This window comes from Muntiacus reevesi, chromosome 2, assembly GCF_963930625.1.
Source record: "Muntiacus reevesi chromosome 2, mMunRee1.1, whole genome shotgun sequence".
Taxonomy (NCBI): Eukaryota; Metazoa; Chordata; class Mammalia; order Artiodactyla; family Cervidae; genus Muntiacus; species Muntiacus reevesi.
In genome coordinates, this window is record NC_089250.1 from 219298011 (window position 1) to 219313778 (window position 15768).

The 15768-nt window shown below is 46.8% G+C and overlaps 1 protein-coding gene across 5 annotated transcripts in view; it reads left to right on the forward strand.

The window, feature by feature from the left end:
• Positions 1–15768, forward strand: part of WWOX (WW domain containing oxidoreductase) — an 883821-nt gene that overhangs the window by 422839 nt on the left and 445214 nt on the right. The window contains exon 9 of one of the 5 annotated variants that reach the window (XM_065925070.1): positions 5302–5623. The exons of the other annotated variants lie outside the window; for them this stretch is intronic. Coding sequence (XP_065781142.1) covers positions 5302–5316 — 15 coding nt within the window. The 3' untranslated portion in view covers positions 5317–5623. Of the gene's footprint in view, positions 1–5301; positions 5624–15768 lie in introns of those variants that run through there. 5 annotated transcript variants of the gene reach the window in all.

Consider the following 15768-nt stretch of genomic DNA (forward strand, 5'->3'; position numbering starts at 1 on the left):
TTCTGGAATCCCACTGTCGGGGTTCAAGTTACATCCCTCATCTTGGCGTTAGCTGTTGTGTTCAGTCGCTGAGTCGTGTCTGACTCTTTGCAACCCTGTGAACTGTAGCATGCCGGGCTCCTCTGTCCTTCGTTATCTCCAGGAGTTTGATCACATTCATGTTCATCTAGTCGGTGATGCCATCCAATCATCTCATCTTTTGCCACCACCTTCCCTTCTGCCTTCAGTGTTTCCCAGCATCAGGGTTTTTCCGGTGAGTCGGCTCTTTGCATCAAGTGGCCAAAGGATTGGTTCTTCAGCCTCAGTCCTTCCAGTGAATATTCAGGGTTGATTTTCTTTAGAATTGACTGGTTTGCTCTCCTTTCTGTCCAGGGGACTCTCAATGCTCTTAATAGATGTGAAACCCTGGGGTTATTGCGTCTAATATTAACCCCATTACTAGTAGCTACTGCATGGGGATTCTGCAAGGATTAAGTTAAGTTCACAGAAGTGAAATACTTAAAACTGTGCCTGGCCCAGCGTAAGCTCTCAATAAATGATGGCTCTGCAGTGACCCCTGCCCCCAGTGACCCAGACTCCGTAACCCAAGATACGGGTCTCTTCTGTTTGCCTGAAATTACAGAAAAGCTGTCTATGAACAACTGACCAGACCAGGATCCAACTGTCCTGAGTCTCTCCCCACCCTCTTCATGCCTAAAAACTGAAGCGGAAACATGTACTCTTAGAAAATAGTTACCACTTATCAAGTACTTGCTGTGTGCCAAGCTTTGTCATATTTATCCAACAACAAAGCCAGACCACAGAGGCAGACTGTAGCTGCCACAGGATTTGTGAGCAGCGTGGACACCACACAGCCAGTTCAGGGGACCCGAACCCAGTCCTCGCGTCTTCAAGCCCACGAGGCAGCCGTGTGCCCCCTTGTGTCCTGAAGAAGCAGTTAGGCCCTTTTGGACGTGACCCGCTCTAGGCCTGTGACCTGGCGGCAGAATGACTTCCCGGTGTTGTCACCACTGCCCGGAGCCAGCCGGCCCCCCTTGGGAGACAAGGCTAATTAGCCACGCACCGAATCTGCTTAGGAGGCTGTTTCACGTACAGTTTTTATACCCTGGCTCCTAATAAAGGTCCCATTATAAATGATCATCTCACTATGATATACTGGTTCCTCACCATCTAGTAACTGATTTAAAAGGAAGCCCTGGACTTCTTGTGGCCACGGAGTTTATTCATATTCCTCTTTGCTCACTCAGCAGCTGAAGTGGTATTGGGGGACATCCCCTGCACCTGCACCAAAAAAAATATTTTCTTCCCAGCGTGAGACATTTGCCATAATGAGTAACCTCCAGCTCACTTGATATCTCGATACTTTGTAAAAAAAAAAAAAAAAAAAAAAAAATCACTCCTCCTCCGTCTCCCATCACCCTTTCTGATTTACTTGGTTTGTGTATGCTTCGCCGGCTATAGAGGAGGAAAAAAGTACTTATTACCTTATGTAAGTGAGAATTCCAGGACTATCATGGGTTCAGCCTCTGCTGGCCCTGTGTATTCAGAAGATGTCATGAAGAGTTTTTTTCTTCCCCTTTGGGACTCAGCTTTTCCCTCTATAGATGTATAAGCATCTTTCCTTGATGATGGTAAAGCCACATGCACCTTTTGTCAAAACCTGGAGCTGACCAGTTGACTGGCATTGATCTTGTTAACTGGGGGAAGGAGGTTGGGATTCGTAGTTCAGCCTGCAGGAATGTTTGCACAGTGTAGGTCATCTGCCACCACGAGATGCCAAAACACACGGATTGGGACCGAGGATACAACTGTTTCCCTCAGGAAATAGGGTGCTTTATGGGAAGTGCCTTTTCCTACTGTTCATGGGGTTCTCAAGGCAAGAATTCTGAAGTGGTTTGCCATTCCCTTCTCCAGTGGACCATATTCTGTCAGACCTCTCCACCATGACCCGACCATCTTGGGTGACCCCACACGGCATGGCTTAGTTTCACTGAGTTAGACAGGCTGTGGTCCTGTGATCAGATTGGCCAGTTTTCTGTGATTATGGTATTAGTGTGTCTGCCCTCTGATGCCCTCTTGCAACACCTACCATCTTACTTGGGTTTCTCTTACCTTGGACGTGGTGTATCTCTTCACGGCTGCTCCAGAAAAGCGCAGCCGCTGCTCCTTACCTTGGACGAGGGCTATCTTCTCATGGCCGCTCCTCCTGACCTTGAATGTGAAGTGAAAGAGGAGAGTGAAAAAGTTGGCTTAAAGCTCAACATTCAGAAAACTAAGATCATGGCATCTGGTCCCATCACTTCATGGGAAATAGATGGGGAGACAGTGGAAACAGTGTCAGACTTTATTTTGGGGGGCTCTGAAATCACTGTAGATGGTGATTGCAGCCATGAAATTAAAAGATGCTTACTCCTTGGAAGGAAAATTATGACCAACCTAGATAGCATATTAAAAAGCAGAGACATTACTTTGCCAACAAAGGTCCGTCTGGTCAAGGTTTTTCCAGAGGTCATGTATGGATGTGAGAGTTGAACTGTGAAGAAAGCTGAGCGCCGAAAAATTGATGCTTTTGAACTATGGTGTTGGAGAAGACTCTTGAGAGTCCCATGGACTGCAAGGAGATTCAACCAGTCCATCCTAAAGGAGATCAGTCCTGGGTGTTCATTGGAAGGACTGATGCTGAAGCTGAAACTCCAATACTTTGGCCACCTCATGCGAAGAGTTGACTCATTGGAAAAGACCCTGATGCTGAGACGGATTGGGGGCAGGAGGAGAAGTGGACGACAGAGGATGAGATGGCTGGACGGCATCACCGAATTGATGGACATGTGTTTGAGTAAACTCCGGGAGTTTGTGATGGACAGGGAGGCCTGGTGTGCTGTGATTCATGGGGTCTCAAAGAGTCGGACACGACTGAGCGACTGAACTGAACTGAACTGATGGGAAGGGCAGATGCATGCCAGCCAGGCACATGCAGACCGTGTGGAAGAGCTCACTTCACAGTCTGGCTCACCTTTCTTCCCACCTTGGGGACCAGCTGATTACTCTGATCTCTTCTGTCTTTCTCCACATTTATGGGCTTCCCAGGTGGCTCAGTGGTACAGAGCCCGCCTGCCAGTGCCAGAGACAAAAGAGATTTGGGTTCGATCCCTGGCTTAGGAAGACCCTGGGATGTCTTTCTGCACATATACATCATTACACAAATCACAGGATTATAGAATAATGGTCCCTTTTCAACATGTAATCAGATACTTTGCAGAGCACCTTTGGATCTGTTAGGGAAGGAGACAGATCTCAGCCTGCTTTTTTCAGCCTAATTTCCGTTGCATTAAACCTTCCCTGCTTCCAATTTCCAAGAGCAGGCCTATTCCTCCCCATTTAAAAAATCATAGCTACATTTCCTCTGTGCTCACTAAGCTCTAGTCCCCACACCAGCCCTTAGAATATCAACCTCCCTTCTGCCTCAAAATAATCCCAAATGAACCTCAGGATCACCTGTCTGCTAAGTGGCAGATCCAGGGTTTAAACCCTAGATCCAAAACAGAAAGTTCTAGAAAACAGACCACACATGTATTGGCTGAGGTTGGTGACATGAAACCAAGTTTTTCCAGCTTTGGGGAAATCCCAACCATTTTACTCTCCCAACTCTATAAAGACCTAGAGATTTTTTTTTTTTTTAACTGCTATTTGTCTAAAGAGCAACATTAGTAATCACTTTGGCAGAAATTTCATATGAACAGCGAGCTTTTCCTTTTCATTTGCGCTAGCACAAGTCTGTTCCATTATTCATTTGGCTTCTTGAACCCTCCTGTCTGTACACCACACTTACTCTTATTCACTCAGGACAGGTGTGTGGCACCTTGGAGAAGATGAAGGCAGAGAGAAAATCAGTCAGACAGGAATTATGTTGAAAGATGACTGAATAAATTACCACCTCCCAGGAGTGGTATGAAAAATGGCTATTTCTGTAGGATGCCAGAGCACCATTTTCCTCTCAAATTCACACGTACCCCTATGCAAAGGCTCAGGGCGATGGGCAGCCTGTTCCTAGGCTGTGGGGAGCTTTGAGAGAATTCATTGCCCTGTGGTTGGGAGGCACTGTGGGTGGTCCAGCCAACCAGCCCCCCTGCACAGGCTGCTTGGGGGAAGAGTTTTTGTCACAGTCTGTTTCGTGGACAGCTTTGGGGTAAATGGTTATGGGTCACTAAATGGTCTTGCTAATGAGAGACTGAATATACAAATGGACAATGGCCAGGCCGTATCTGATCATAGACCTCTGACCCGCAGCCTCCGCAGCCATCAGCCAGAAATGGTCAGGACTTGGTCAGTAACACCCAGCGTCACTAATTTTTCTCCTTACTTCCAACTCAGGACCAGCGAGAGAAAGCCAAGTGTGCTCCCAAACCAAGCCCTGAGGATGTCACACTCCTAGCTGGCCCGCCCCAGCCTCCCCAGGAGGACAGCCTTCAATCAGAACACACTAAAGCCTTCCCTTTTCCTATTAGAAAATGTGCCCTCTTCCATGTCTGCCTTTGAGCCTCTGCCCAACAGCCCGATGGTAGCTGACTCCCCTGCTAGAACAAGCTTTGACTAGAAGGCTTTATTCTCCTTTGGGTGGCCTTGGCTTATTTGCTAGGCTGACTTTGCGCTGTTCATTTTTTTCACCCAGCTCTTCCCCTGTCTATCAGCACAGGACCTTGATTTGCCCCCACCCCTCCCCACTTTCTTTTCCTCTCCTCTCCCGCTGGTCCTTTTGTTACGTGTGTGTGGCTACTTCTGACCGCAGTAAAAATAACTTTGTTGTTGCCATTAACATGATCATTTTATATGTTGAAGGTCCACAGTGTACAAGGTGGGCACACCCATCATTTTATTTAACCCATAGGGAGACCTGACAGGCACACTCTGTCCCCATCTCACAGGTCCAGTCAATGGCTGGACGGTCAGGGGAATTGAGTGATCCGGGCTGTCTGAGGGAGGAGGGAAGAGGGATGAGAAAGAAAAGAAACAGGAAAAATGAATGAAGGTATTTTTAGGGAAAAAAAGAAGAAAAGTCGTTTGGCTGAGATATATAAAAATGATCTTTTTTCCCCCCTCTTAATGTGTCACTACATACAGTGACCACAGTGTTTCTTTAGTTTATTCAAGGCATAGCTTGGAGATGAATAGGTGTGTATATCTTCTTAGTGCTCTTTATTTTTTGAATTTTATTGGCTTTTAGTTGGTCCACAATGTTGTGTTTTTTTCAGGTGTACAGAAGATGACTCAGTCATACATACACATCTGTTTATTCTTTTTCAGACACTTTTCTCATAAGGTTATCACAGAACATTGACTAGAGTTCCCTGCGCTGTCCAGTAGGTCCTTGCTGGTTGTTCCCAGGCGGCTCAGGGGTAGAGAATGCAGGAGACTCAGGTTCGGTCCCTGGGCTGGGAAGATCCCCTGGAGAAGGGAACAGCAACCTACTTCAGTACTCTTGCCTGGAGACTCCCATGGACAGAGGAGCCTGGTGGGCTACAGTCCACAGGGTCACAAAGACTCGGACATGACTCTGCGACTGAGCACACACATCGTAGTGTGTGTGTGTTCATCTCCAGCTCCTAATTCATCCCGCCCCTCCCCCAACATTTCCTCCTCGGTAAGCATAAGTTTATTTGTCAACATCTGCAACTCTGTTTCTGTTTTGTAAATAAGTTCATTTGTATAATTAAAAAAAATTAGATTCCACATATCAGTGATATCATGTGGTATTTGTCTTTGTCTGACTTAGTATGATCATCTCTAGGTCCGTTCATGTTGCTGCAAATGGCATTATTTCATCTTTCTTATGGCTGAGTAGTATTTTGTTTTTCAGAAAAGCATACTCATTTCTATACACTTACAGATAATTTCCCCCTTAAATTCCATAAGCTGGAGACACCACCCACGTCCCAAGTGAGCACAGATTTCAGTTTTGTCACCTGTGTGAAATTAGGGTCTTGGTACTCTGTTCCCGCTGTCGTCCACCACGGTGGGAGTCGGCCACAATGGCAGCCTGCTGGGGAGATGTTTAATGTTCTCCCAGTGCCTCAGCCCAGTCCTAAAGCCCCAGTGGTGTGGATCCAAGGACAGCCACCTTCGGTACATTCCTCACGTGTAGGTTGTCCACAGTAGTCTCTGAGGTCGTGCAATTAGCATATGTTGTCACAATGATGTATTTATTATAATAGAGGTGTTCTCAGGGAACCTGATTTAGTAGTTAAATTAGAGGCCAACATGAACTTTTAGGAGTTCCATTCACAGTAAATTTCAGGCCTGGTGAAAGGTTAGGGAATGGGTTTCCATGTCGCATCTCGCCCGTCCCACAGATCTCACCTGGTCTGCAAAGGTGCACTTCTGCGAGCCAGCCACCTGAGGCACACAGAAAATTTCAGAGCTTATACCATCACCTACATGACAAGCCTTCCAGTGAAAAGGGGGCAGGGGGACGTGGGCTGGCTGTTGGGTTTATATCCTTAACTCTTGGAACAACGTGAGTCTCCTTAATGGAGCGTCTCCTAAGCCTGGCACTGATGGGAATTTGGCTTTTCCGAGCTCAGTTGATAGCCCCTTGGCTGCTGGAGCCATTGACCATCTGTTCAGCTGCCATATTCATGAGCAAGTTGGACCCCCACCCAAGCCCCGGTGGCTGGCATCTCTTGGCTGGTATTAGGATTCACCAAGGTTTCCTCGTTGTCAGGCACCAAAGTAGCACCATTATACAGCATCTTTAGTTAAACGGCCCTGTTTCGTGTGTATCCATCCCCAGCACGCCTAAACAAGGAAGGTAAATGTGAGAGGGAGCCCCGAGGTGCCGTAAGCCTGCAGTTCCTTTGTGTCTACAGAAAAGATGTAACGATCGAATTAGACTCTTAAATATCTGTGGATGTCAGGTTGAATACAGGCAGCTATTCAGTGTCTCACTCTGGCAGGAGAACAAGTCCCCTGGAGGTGGGAAGCCATGCGGGTCCCTGGAAGTGTGAGCAGATTGTTAAGAGGGTATCAGAGATGGGCTGGAGGGACGCCAGCTGGCACCTTTTGTGCTCGTCCAAGGCCCAGGGCTTGAGTCTTGTCTTTACCTGATACCTGCTGGGTGATTCCTTCTTTTCCCCGCCCAAGACCCTCTGTTCATCCACCTGCAGAGACCCAGCTCACCTCCCCAGGCCGCATCTGGCCTTCCCCTCTGCCACTGGTTCAGGTGGGCAGTGAGTTCTGGAATCAGGTCCCCTGGAGTATGAATCTGGGTTATTCCACAGTGGTGGGAATCATAACCAACCTTACTATTTGTGAGCCTTAGTCTTATCACCTTTAAAATGGGAAGCCTTATTTACTGTACCTGATGGAGTTAGATGTTGTGCAGGGGAGATGGACGGCGGAATGCCAGGCACAGAGATGGTCAGCGTCATCAGTCACTTTATTCCTTTTTTTTTCTTTTTAAATTTATTTCTTTTTGGTTGCAATGGGTCTTCATTGCTTCACACAAGCTTTCTCTGGTGGCGAGCGGGGGCTGCTCTTCCTTGCTGTGTGTGGACTTCTCGTTTCGGTGGCATCTCTTGCTGTTGAGCACAGACTCTAGGGTGCGAGGACTTCAGTAGCTGCAGCTTACGGGCTCTAGTGCATGGCGAGGTAGGGGTAGGCCACAGGCTTCCTTGGCCCGTGGCATGTGGAATCCTCCCGGGCCAGGGGTGGAACCCACGTCCCCTGCATTGGCAGGAGGATTCTTATCCACCGCATCTCCAGGAAAGTCCCTTGTCCTTCGCTTTCTTGTGATGATTATTTCCTGTGGAGATCAGGTATCCAATGAATGTATGGCTGGCTTTCCTGGGACTGTTTTAAAGGAAACACCTCCAAGCCCCTCACGATAAGCCAGGTCCAGAAGGCAACTTGAGAGCAAGGCTCTGAGTTACTTAGAGCATGTTTGGAAGCTGTGTCCCATGATCGCCAACTGCAATCACGGATGCTCCAAGGGGCTGTACAGGAAGTTGTGATGAATCACGCAGACCGTCAGTGGCTCACCCTCCTCTCTGGGCCCAAGGACAGCCATCTCTTAGCCTGGTCGAGGTCTCCCTGCAAGTCCCCGTGACAATTGCTCCCAGGGTCTGCTCCCAGCCACGAGTGCCAGGACTCCCAGCCCTCCACCTTGCTCCAGGGCTCAAGGTTCATCACGCTCAAGAAAACGGATGCCACATCCCTTTTCATTTTAGATTCTTACTTTTCTGCAATGAAAACAAAGTTGGTAGATAGGCACATGCTTCTTTTATATATGTATGTATTAGACCGTGAATTTCTTAATCTTTGTTAACTCATGAGCTAAGTAAATTATTTGACTGGACCCAGGCGTAAGTTCTGACTGAACTTTTTTTTTCCCTCTCTCTCTCCTATCAAGAGGCATGTGTTACTTTGAAAAACTTTATTTATTAATTTTTTTAATATGTAGTCAATAGTACACATGGTAGAAGGAGAAAAGAATAATTTTAGGCACTTAGGCAGAAGAAAATGAAATTGTTCTATTAACTCCGTTTCCCTAAGATGATTGCTCTTAATATTTTGTTGTTTTTTTCTCTCCTCCACATGATGACTTTTTTGAAAACAAATTTGGGTTTAAGCTTTTAAAAAGTTTAAAAATTTAAACTTTATATTTTTTCTATATATTTTCTTTTTCTTAAACAATAATTTCTCATGTCACTAAACATTGCTTAGAAAAATTCCTGATTTAGTAAGAGTGTACCATATGAATGAATTTATTTTGTTTAACCATTTTTCTATTGTTGGTTAGCCTTTTTAAAGTTTGAACACTGTATTTATTTTTAAATTTTTATTAGAGTATAGTTAATTTACAATGTTGTTAGTTTCTACTGTATAGCAAAGTGAATCAGCTATACATATACATATGTCCCATATACATATACATATCCCATATACAGATACATATATCCATACATAAATGGATTTTCTTCCTGTTTCGGTCACCACAGAACATTGAGTAGAGTTCCCTGTGCTAAGCAGTGGTTCTCATTATGAACACTGTATTTTTGTTTTTTCATAAATTTTATATATATAAATATATATGTATATATTTCTTTAAAATATTTTCTTCTCCCAGTTTTATTGAGATATAATTGACACGGCCTTGTAAGCTTGTGGTTGTCCAGCATAATGATTTGACTTACATCAAACATGAAACGGGCAGTGTCCTTTTAAAGATTAGAACTCCTTTTTTTATTATTTCCTCCTGCCTTGTGTATTTTATCTGTAGGCATAGCAGTTATGATGGCTGACTTCCCCAGTATCCTTTCACTTCCACTGATTAGCCTAAGCCCTAAGTCACACGCTCTTTGGGAACCCAAACTGTTGCAGAAACTTCCTTGTACGTCATCTCTTTGCTTCTTAAGCCAAGTGCCTTCCCTCCTCCTCAGGTGGACGGACACCCTGCAAAGGCCAGAGTGATGTCACGGAATGAGCCCGGGGTGCAGAGTCAGCAAGTATGATTTCAGACTAGCTCTGACCCTGTGTCTGGGTGTGTGGTTCGGGCAGGGCTTCTCAGCCCGTCTTGTTTCCAAGTCCCTTACTGTTAGTAGTAAACCGAGTTAATATACGGACATGAGAATCTGAGGTGGGAATTCCTTCGGAGACACAGAATGATCATACAGTTACTGTCCCTGTCATGGTCCACTCTGGTGATATTTATCGAGCACCTATTATGTGTCAGGCTCTATTTTATGTTCTAGCAATATGGCAGTGAACACACAGGTAACTCTTCCATCATGGTTTTTATATTCAAATGAAGGTGGCAGAAATTAACAGGTAAAACAATTAACTCTACTTTGGGAAGAGGGGCTCAAGTTCTATCTAGATTCTGACTTTTCTAGGATTTAAATAGTAATTTTAGGTGAGCAATTCTTGTTTTTGTCTGTCAGTCCATCCAACCATCCTGCCCCCTGGTTCCTCCCTCTCTCTTATTTATATATAAATGTGATCACATATTTTATATTCTAGAGTCTTTCTCCAGGATCTAAATAGTAATTTTAGGTGAGCAGTTACTTTTTTTGTCTTATCAAGCAATTTTTCTATTTGCCCATTCCTCCTCCCCATTTGTTTATTGCCTTTGAACTTCTTAATCTCTCTTAGCCTACATCCTGAGTAAGGTGATTGGACATTGGGATGGAACTTATTTTTGCCATCATCTGCATTTCTGGAAATAGACCAGTATTTCTCAGATTGTGTTAAAGGACCCCTGGATGTTGCGATTGTGTTTTCTGATGTGTCCCCATGTGTGTGTGTGAGCACGTGTGCACTTGTCTGTCTCGGTGATGACCTAGAAAGATTGACTGAGCGTCTACGGCTCAGCTGGGCGACCTTGCGAGCAGTGGCATGCACGCCGGGGTGCTGTGCGTGTGTTTTGGGTTGGTGTGACTTTGGCCTCACGCAGCTGCCTCCCAGCCTTCTGGCACCTCTGTCCAGCGTGCACTGCTGTCCTCATCAACCGTCTGTTACCAAGGCGAAACTGAGGCTTGGGGAAGCTGCAAGGTCTGTGGCCAGTCAGGCCTCTGGTTGCAGGCGTGAGAGTTGACCTGGGACCCAGTCTCCTCACCCCGAGCTTCTACATCTCCCCTCTGTTAGCAGCACCCAGAGCCCAGGGACTCAGCCTCAAAATCTGATGTGATTATTGAGAATAAACCAGCTTATTAGATGCTCCAGAGCTTGCCTTTCTTTTCTGAGAACTTGATATAATAAAGTTGGCTTGATCTCCCCAGCCCATATCTTGAGGGAACAAGTAAATTAAACAAGTAATTATATCCATAATGTTTTCAGAAGTTAGAAGATTTAAATATATGAATCTCATCTGAGTGTACCGCCTTTTGTCTGCGGTGTTTCCTGCCAGAAGATCTCTTGACAGGAAATAAACATTAAAATAATCTTTAATCCCTTGTCTGGTCTATTACCATTAACAATTGATGCACTTTAATTTTGTGGGATTTTAACTACAAAATGGAACGGCTAAGTAGTGATAATTGGGTTTGGAATTATACGGTCATTTATATCAACAGAGATGCAAGAGGCTGGGAGGGAGGGTGATTAATTATTTACTATTTCCTGGCTGTGGTTCCTTTTATAGAATTTTCTGATATGTTCTGCTGTGAACAATTATCACCAAATGAAAGTAAACAGATCTGTGATCCGAAGCCTGATTTAGAGGTTAGACTGGATTTAGGTGCACCGGGCTCAGTTTTTCAGGGACCCCATGGGCTGTCCATGCTCCCCTGCTCAGGATCCCACCCGCTCTGATTTGGAATATGGTTATCTTTGCTCATCTTGAAAACTTCACGGCGCAGAGCCCTGGGGAAACACCTTGATTTGCTGGGGGAAAACAAAACCAACATCAAGGCAGACGTCTGTTCAATGCCAGTGGCAGGTTTGGGAGGAAGTCCTGGCTTATCCTTCCTTAATCCTGATCGGCTTCATCACTGCGAGGAGCAGAAGTACCAACTTGAGAAGGAGAGTGACGGTCCTGCTGCTGCTTTTCACGTGAGCACACGCGTGCGTGTGCCTGAACACCCGGGTGTGTGTTCAACCCAGGGCCCCCTCTTCATACCCCCTCCCACCCCGGCGTCCAGCAGCCCGTGAGCATCACGTGATCAGGCCTTCTCAGTGGGCCGTCACAGGCCCGACCCTGACACGTGTTTCCTCTCTCTGTCACCTCTCGGGACACACATCCACAGGGCGCCTCCCCATGTGTCTTTTTCACCCTCCCTCCACATGGCTTCTTCAGAAGCCAGAGGCTGGGCGCCTTCAGCAGATTCATCCGTCTCGTGAAGACTGACACGCTCCGCGGGCATCAGGAGGAACACGCAGAGAGAGGATGCTGACACCGCCCGCTGCAGCAGCCAGTGTGGCAGTCACGGTCACCCGCGGCCCCGGGATGTCGGGGCCTGCGAGCTTGTTGGATGAGCACAGGTGTTCCCTCAGGGCTCACGCGTGCACTGAATCAGCAGATCGCCAGGCCTCCCGGGGTGCTTTCTGACAGTGCAAGGGGCACCTCGCCTCGTCCACCCACGCGGTCCAGACCCCAGATGGCCATGCTGGTGCCCCTCACCCCGCCCCCCACGCCCTGCCGTCACTGAGCTGCATCACCCGGTGCCTCGGACCTGCCCTGTCGGTCATCCCCGTCACCACCACCCCATCTCCGCTCACCGTTCTCCTTGGCCGGGTCCTTCCCGTCCTTCCTCCCTGGGGGCGGGCCGTGGGCCCCGCCTGCTTTTCCCAGCCCGTGATTCCCGGAGGATACGGGGGTCACCTTGCCTTCTGTAGCCTGGGAAGCAGAGCAGAGAAGGGCTCGAGTCTTGGTTTGTTGCTGGCGCTGTTTACTGCTACGACTTGCTCCGTTTGGCTTTTGTGGGGAGGGTGGATGGTGGTGGTGATCGTTCTCGCGAGGAGGAGTCGTGTAGCGCTGGACACTCTCGGGAGGCAGGACTCAAGGGCCAGGTGGCCTTGGTTTTCACCTGGTACCAGAGTGTCTCAGCCTCGCAGCAGTGACTGGTGGTCCCGGTAACTCTCTGCCACGGGGGCCTTCTTGTGCTTTGCGGGATCTTTACCAGCAACCCAGATCTCTATGCACTAGACGAACCCACCTCCCTCCCAAGTCCTGCAAAGCCAAAAATTTCTGTGGACAGTCTCAGATATCCCTTGGCCAGGCCACAGAATCACCCCTCGTTGAGAACCCATGCTTCATACTCTTCTCTAAGAATGTTGATGGTTTTGTTTGTTTGTTTTTTATCCAAGGGAAAGTTTTTATACTCCTTTATAGAACAAAGGAAAGTGTTGACAAAACCAAAAAATGATATGAACTTCAACCTCGGTAATATTCAGTATGTGCCAAGCCCTACTGTAAACACTTGGCACGTGATCGGTAATTTAATCCTAACAGGAGTGATGTTTCTGGTCTGATGTTAGCATAACTCTGTTCTGTCTTTCTGACCTCACACCACCTTCTTCCCTCTGAATCTGTGTGTCTTCTCAAGAGGACACCAATCATTGGATTTAGCCTCACCAGAATCCAGTTTGACCTCATTTTAATTAACTGCAAAGACAGTACTTCCAGATATAGTCTGAGGTTCCAGGTGGACTTAACTTCTGTGGAAATGCTGTTTAACCAAGCGCAAGCACACTCAGCCTCTGCATGGTGCAGAGTTGACCGGATCACTTAAAGTGCAGATGAGCAAGTGGCAGAGCTAAGGATTCAAACCACAGTCCAAGCAATTATCAGATTGTTCTTCAGTACAATTACGCATCTCTTGCTCCAGAAGGTTGGGCAGGAGAATTCTGTTTATTTGTCTAAAAGGATCTTTTCTCCTAGTTCCCCAACACCCAAAAGCATCTGAAAAAAAATCACACTGATCTGATCTTTGCCTGTATGAAGATGGAAAGCACCACGTCAAAGATAAATTGGGAGAAGTATTTTCATTTGTCTAAGTCTCTCTGCTTATTTAGATGAACAGCCTGACTCTTCTCAGATGTTTATTTCAAGAGAGCAAACCACCAGGCCTCCAGCTCCCTTTCCTCAGCTGCCTTCTCCTCCTCAGACCCTTCCCCAGCAGAACTCAGCGCACCGTTTGTGCGCACAATACAGTCACCTCACTCTAGGCTCATAGGTACAGCATTAATTGACCTTCATCTCCTGTTGTTTCACTTCAAAGCAAGCACATCATTCTCCGTGGTGACGTGGGAGTTGTTGACCTCTGTGCCAGCGTTTGCTCTTTTTAGCAAGCTTTATCATCTTCTGTTTTGAAGGCCCTTTCCCTCATCTGTTGACTTTTGTATACTCTGCTGCTTCTTTTTTCTTGTTGTTATTTAATTACAGGTTATATAAAATAATGCCATCAGCAGGAGGGAGCTTATTACCTCACAGAGAAAGTATTGAAAGTAGCTTGGCCACCACGAGCCAGCCTCTTAACTTGCACTGCTGCACACGGAGGTCCCACATCTCTAGCAGAAACCCCTTCCGTTTATTTGAGGAGTTTTGGGGTGGGCTTGGGGGAAACAGAAGGAAGTCAGAGGCACTGATGTTCTCCCTGGAGGTGGAGGAGGCCCCTCAGTGCAGGAGGCGGCTCCAGATGGAATCCTTGGTTTCTGACGGGAGAGGTCCCGGGCTGGAGACTTAGTGAAGAACACCCAGAGCTTCCTGTGTCTTCTGTCAGATAACTCATGGAAACAACCAGGCTTTCCCAATCTTGGGAAAGCATTTCCTATCGCTTTGTTTTTATTGCCGCTTGCCACTCCACTCGGGGGAAATAAACAGTAAAAGCAATAGAAGCTCATGGTGGAATTTCAAACCCTTTGATAACATTTTAAAAACAAAGTTTTCCTTTGTCCCTCATCCCCTAAGCTCTCTCCAAAAGAAACCACCTGTTAAAGGTGTACTGTGGATTCTTCCAGAAACTTCCTACACGTTTACCATCAGATACAAGTATGTGTGCTATATATGTGTGTGCGTGTGTGTGTAGAGAGAGATATATATTTGATATTGATCTGTGTACAGATATAGATATGTGTACAGAATACTACAGTGGGTAGCTATTCCCTTCTCCATGGGATCTTCCCAACCCAGGGATCGAGTGTGGGTCTCCTGCATTGCAGGCAGGTTTTTTCCTGCCTGAGCCACCAGGGAAGCCCATAGATACATAGCTTTTTACAAGGTTCATGCAGCCAAGACCACCGAATACGGCTGCTTATTACCTTGCTGTTTGTATGTGGTGACGTCTTAGGGATCATTTGGTTCCCTGCACAGGGAGCTTGGCCGCCCGGCGTGCCATGACCGCATGATGGTCCGCCGTACGGTGGCCTGTCATTCCCTCATCCACTCCTCTCTCGACACGTGTAGGTTGAGTCTGTTTTGCTTTTCCACACAAGTTGGTGATGAGCACACCTGCGTGTGCGTGTCGCATCACAAGGGCGACTCTCCGGAAGCAGATGCGCTGGAACATGGGATGTGAGCATCTCTGACCTGGTGGGCTCCATAGGAAGTGCCACAGCGTCTCTTCGAACAGTGGCACCGGTTTCCTCTCTGCTGCCTCCCCTCAGAACACGTGAGTCACCCCAGGAATCGTCTCCAGCAGCAGCAGGAGAAGCAGAAGAGAGGACTGGGTTATGAATGACAGGACAGCAAGTCAGTAATCAGCACCCCACTTTTAAAAATGTATGTGGTCATCATATTATAAGCAATCTCTTATGAAGCAACTGCTTCATAGCACTGTGTAGCCCAATCCCCAAGCTTGGCTTTTTTTTTCCCCTCCCGTTTCAATACATCACATTGATTTTCTGTATGACTTTATCTGCTTAATACAAAGTGGGATTGAACAGTTATTTGTCTGGATTTGACCATTCCTTATCAAACATTTATGATTTAGCTTTCTCCACAGCATCTTCTTGTAAGGTGTTTCTTATTTTTATCTTTTTCCGTAAAGGTAGGATTGTGTTGACAGCGCTATAATAAATCTCTCTTGAAAGAGACGGGTGGCAGAGGGTGGGGAGAGGGTGGGAGCCTTGTGTCTGGGATGTTTGAGGGAAAGCTTCAAGAAGGGTCAGCACAGATTGTTTCTGGACCAGAGTCCTCTTCTAATCCTTAATAACTGATGTCCTGACTTCAGGGTTTGCGACATACAAGAACTGGGTGCTTCTCCCAGATGGTGAAGAATCTGCCTGCAGTGCAGGACTCGGGTTCTATCCCTGGGCTGGAAGATCCCCTGGAGAAGG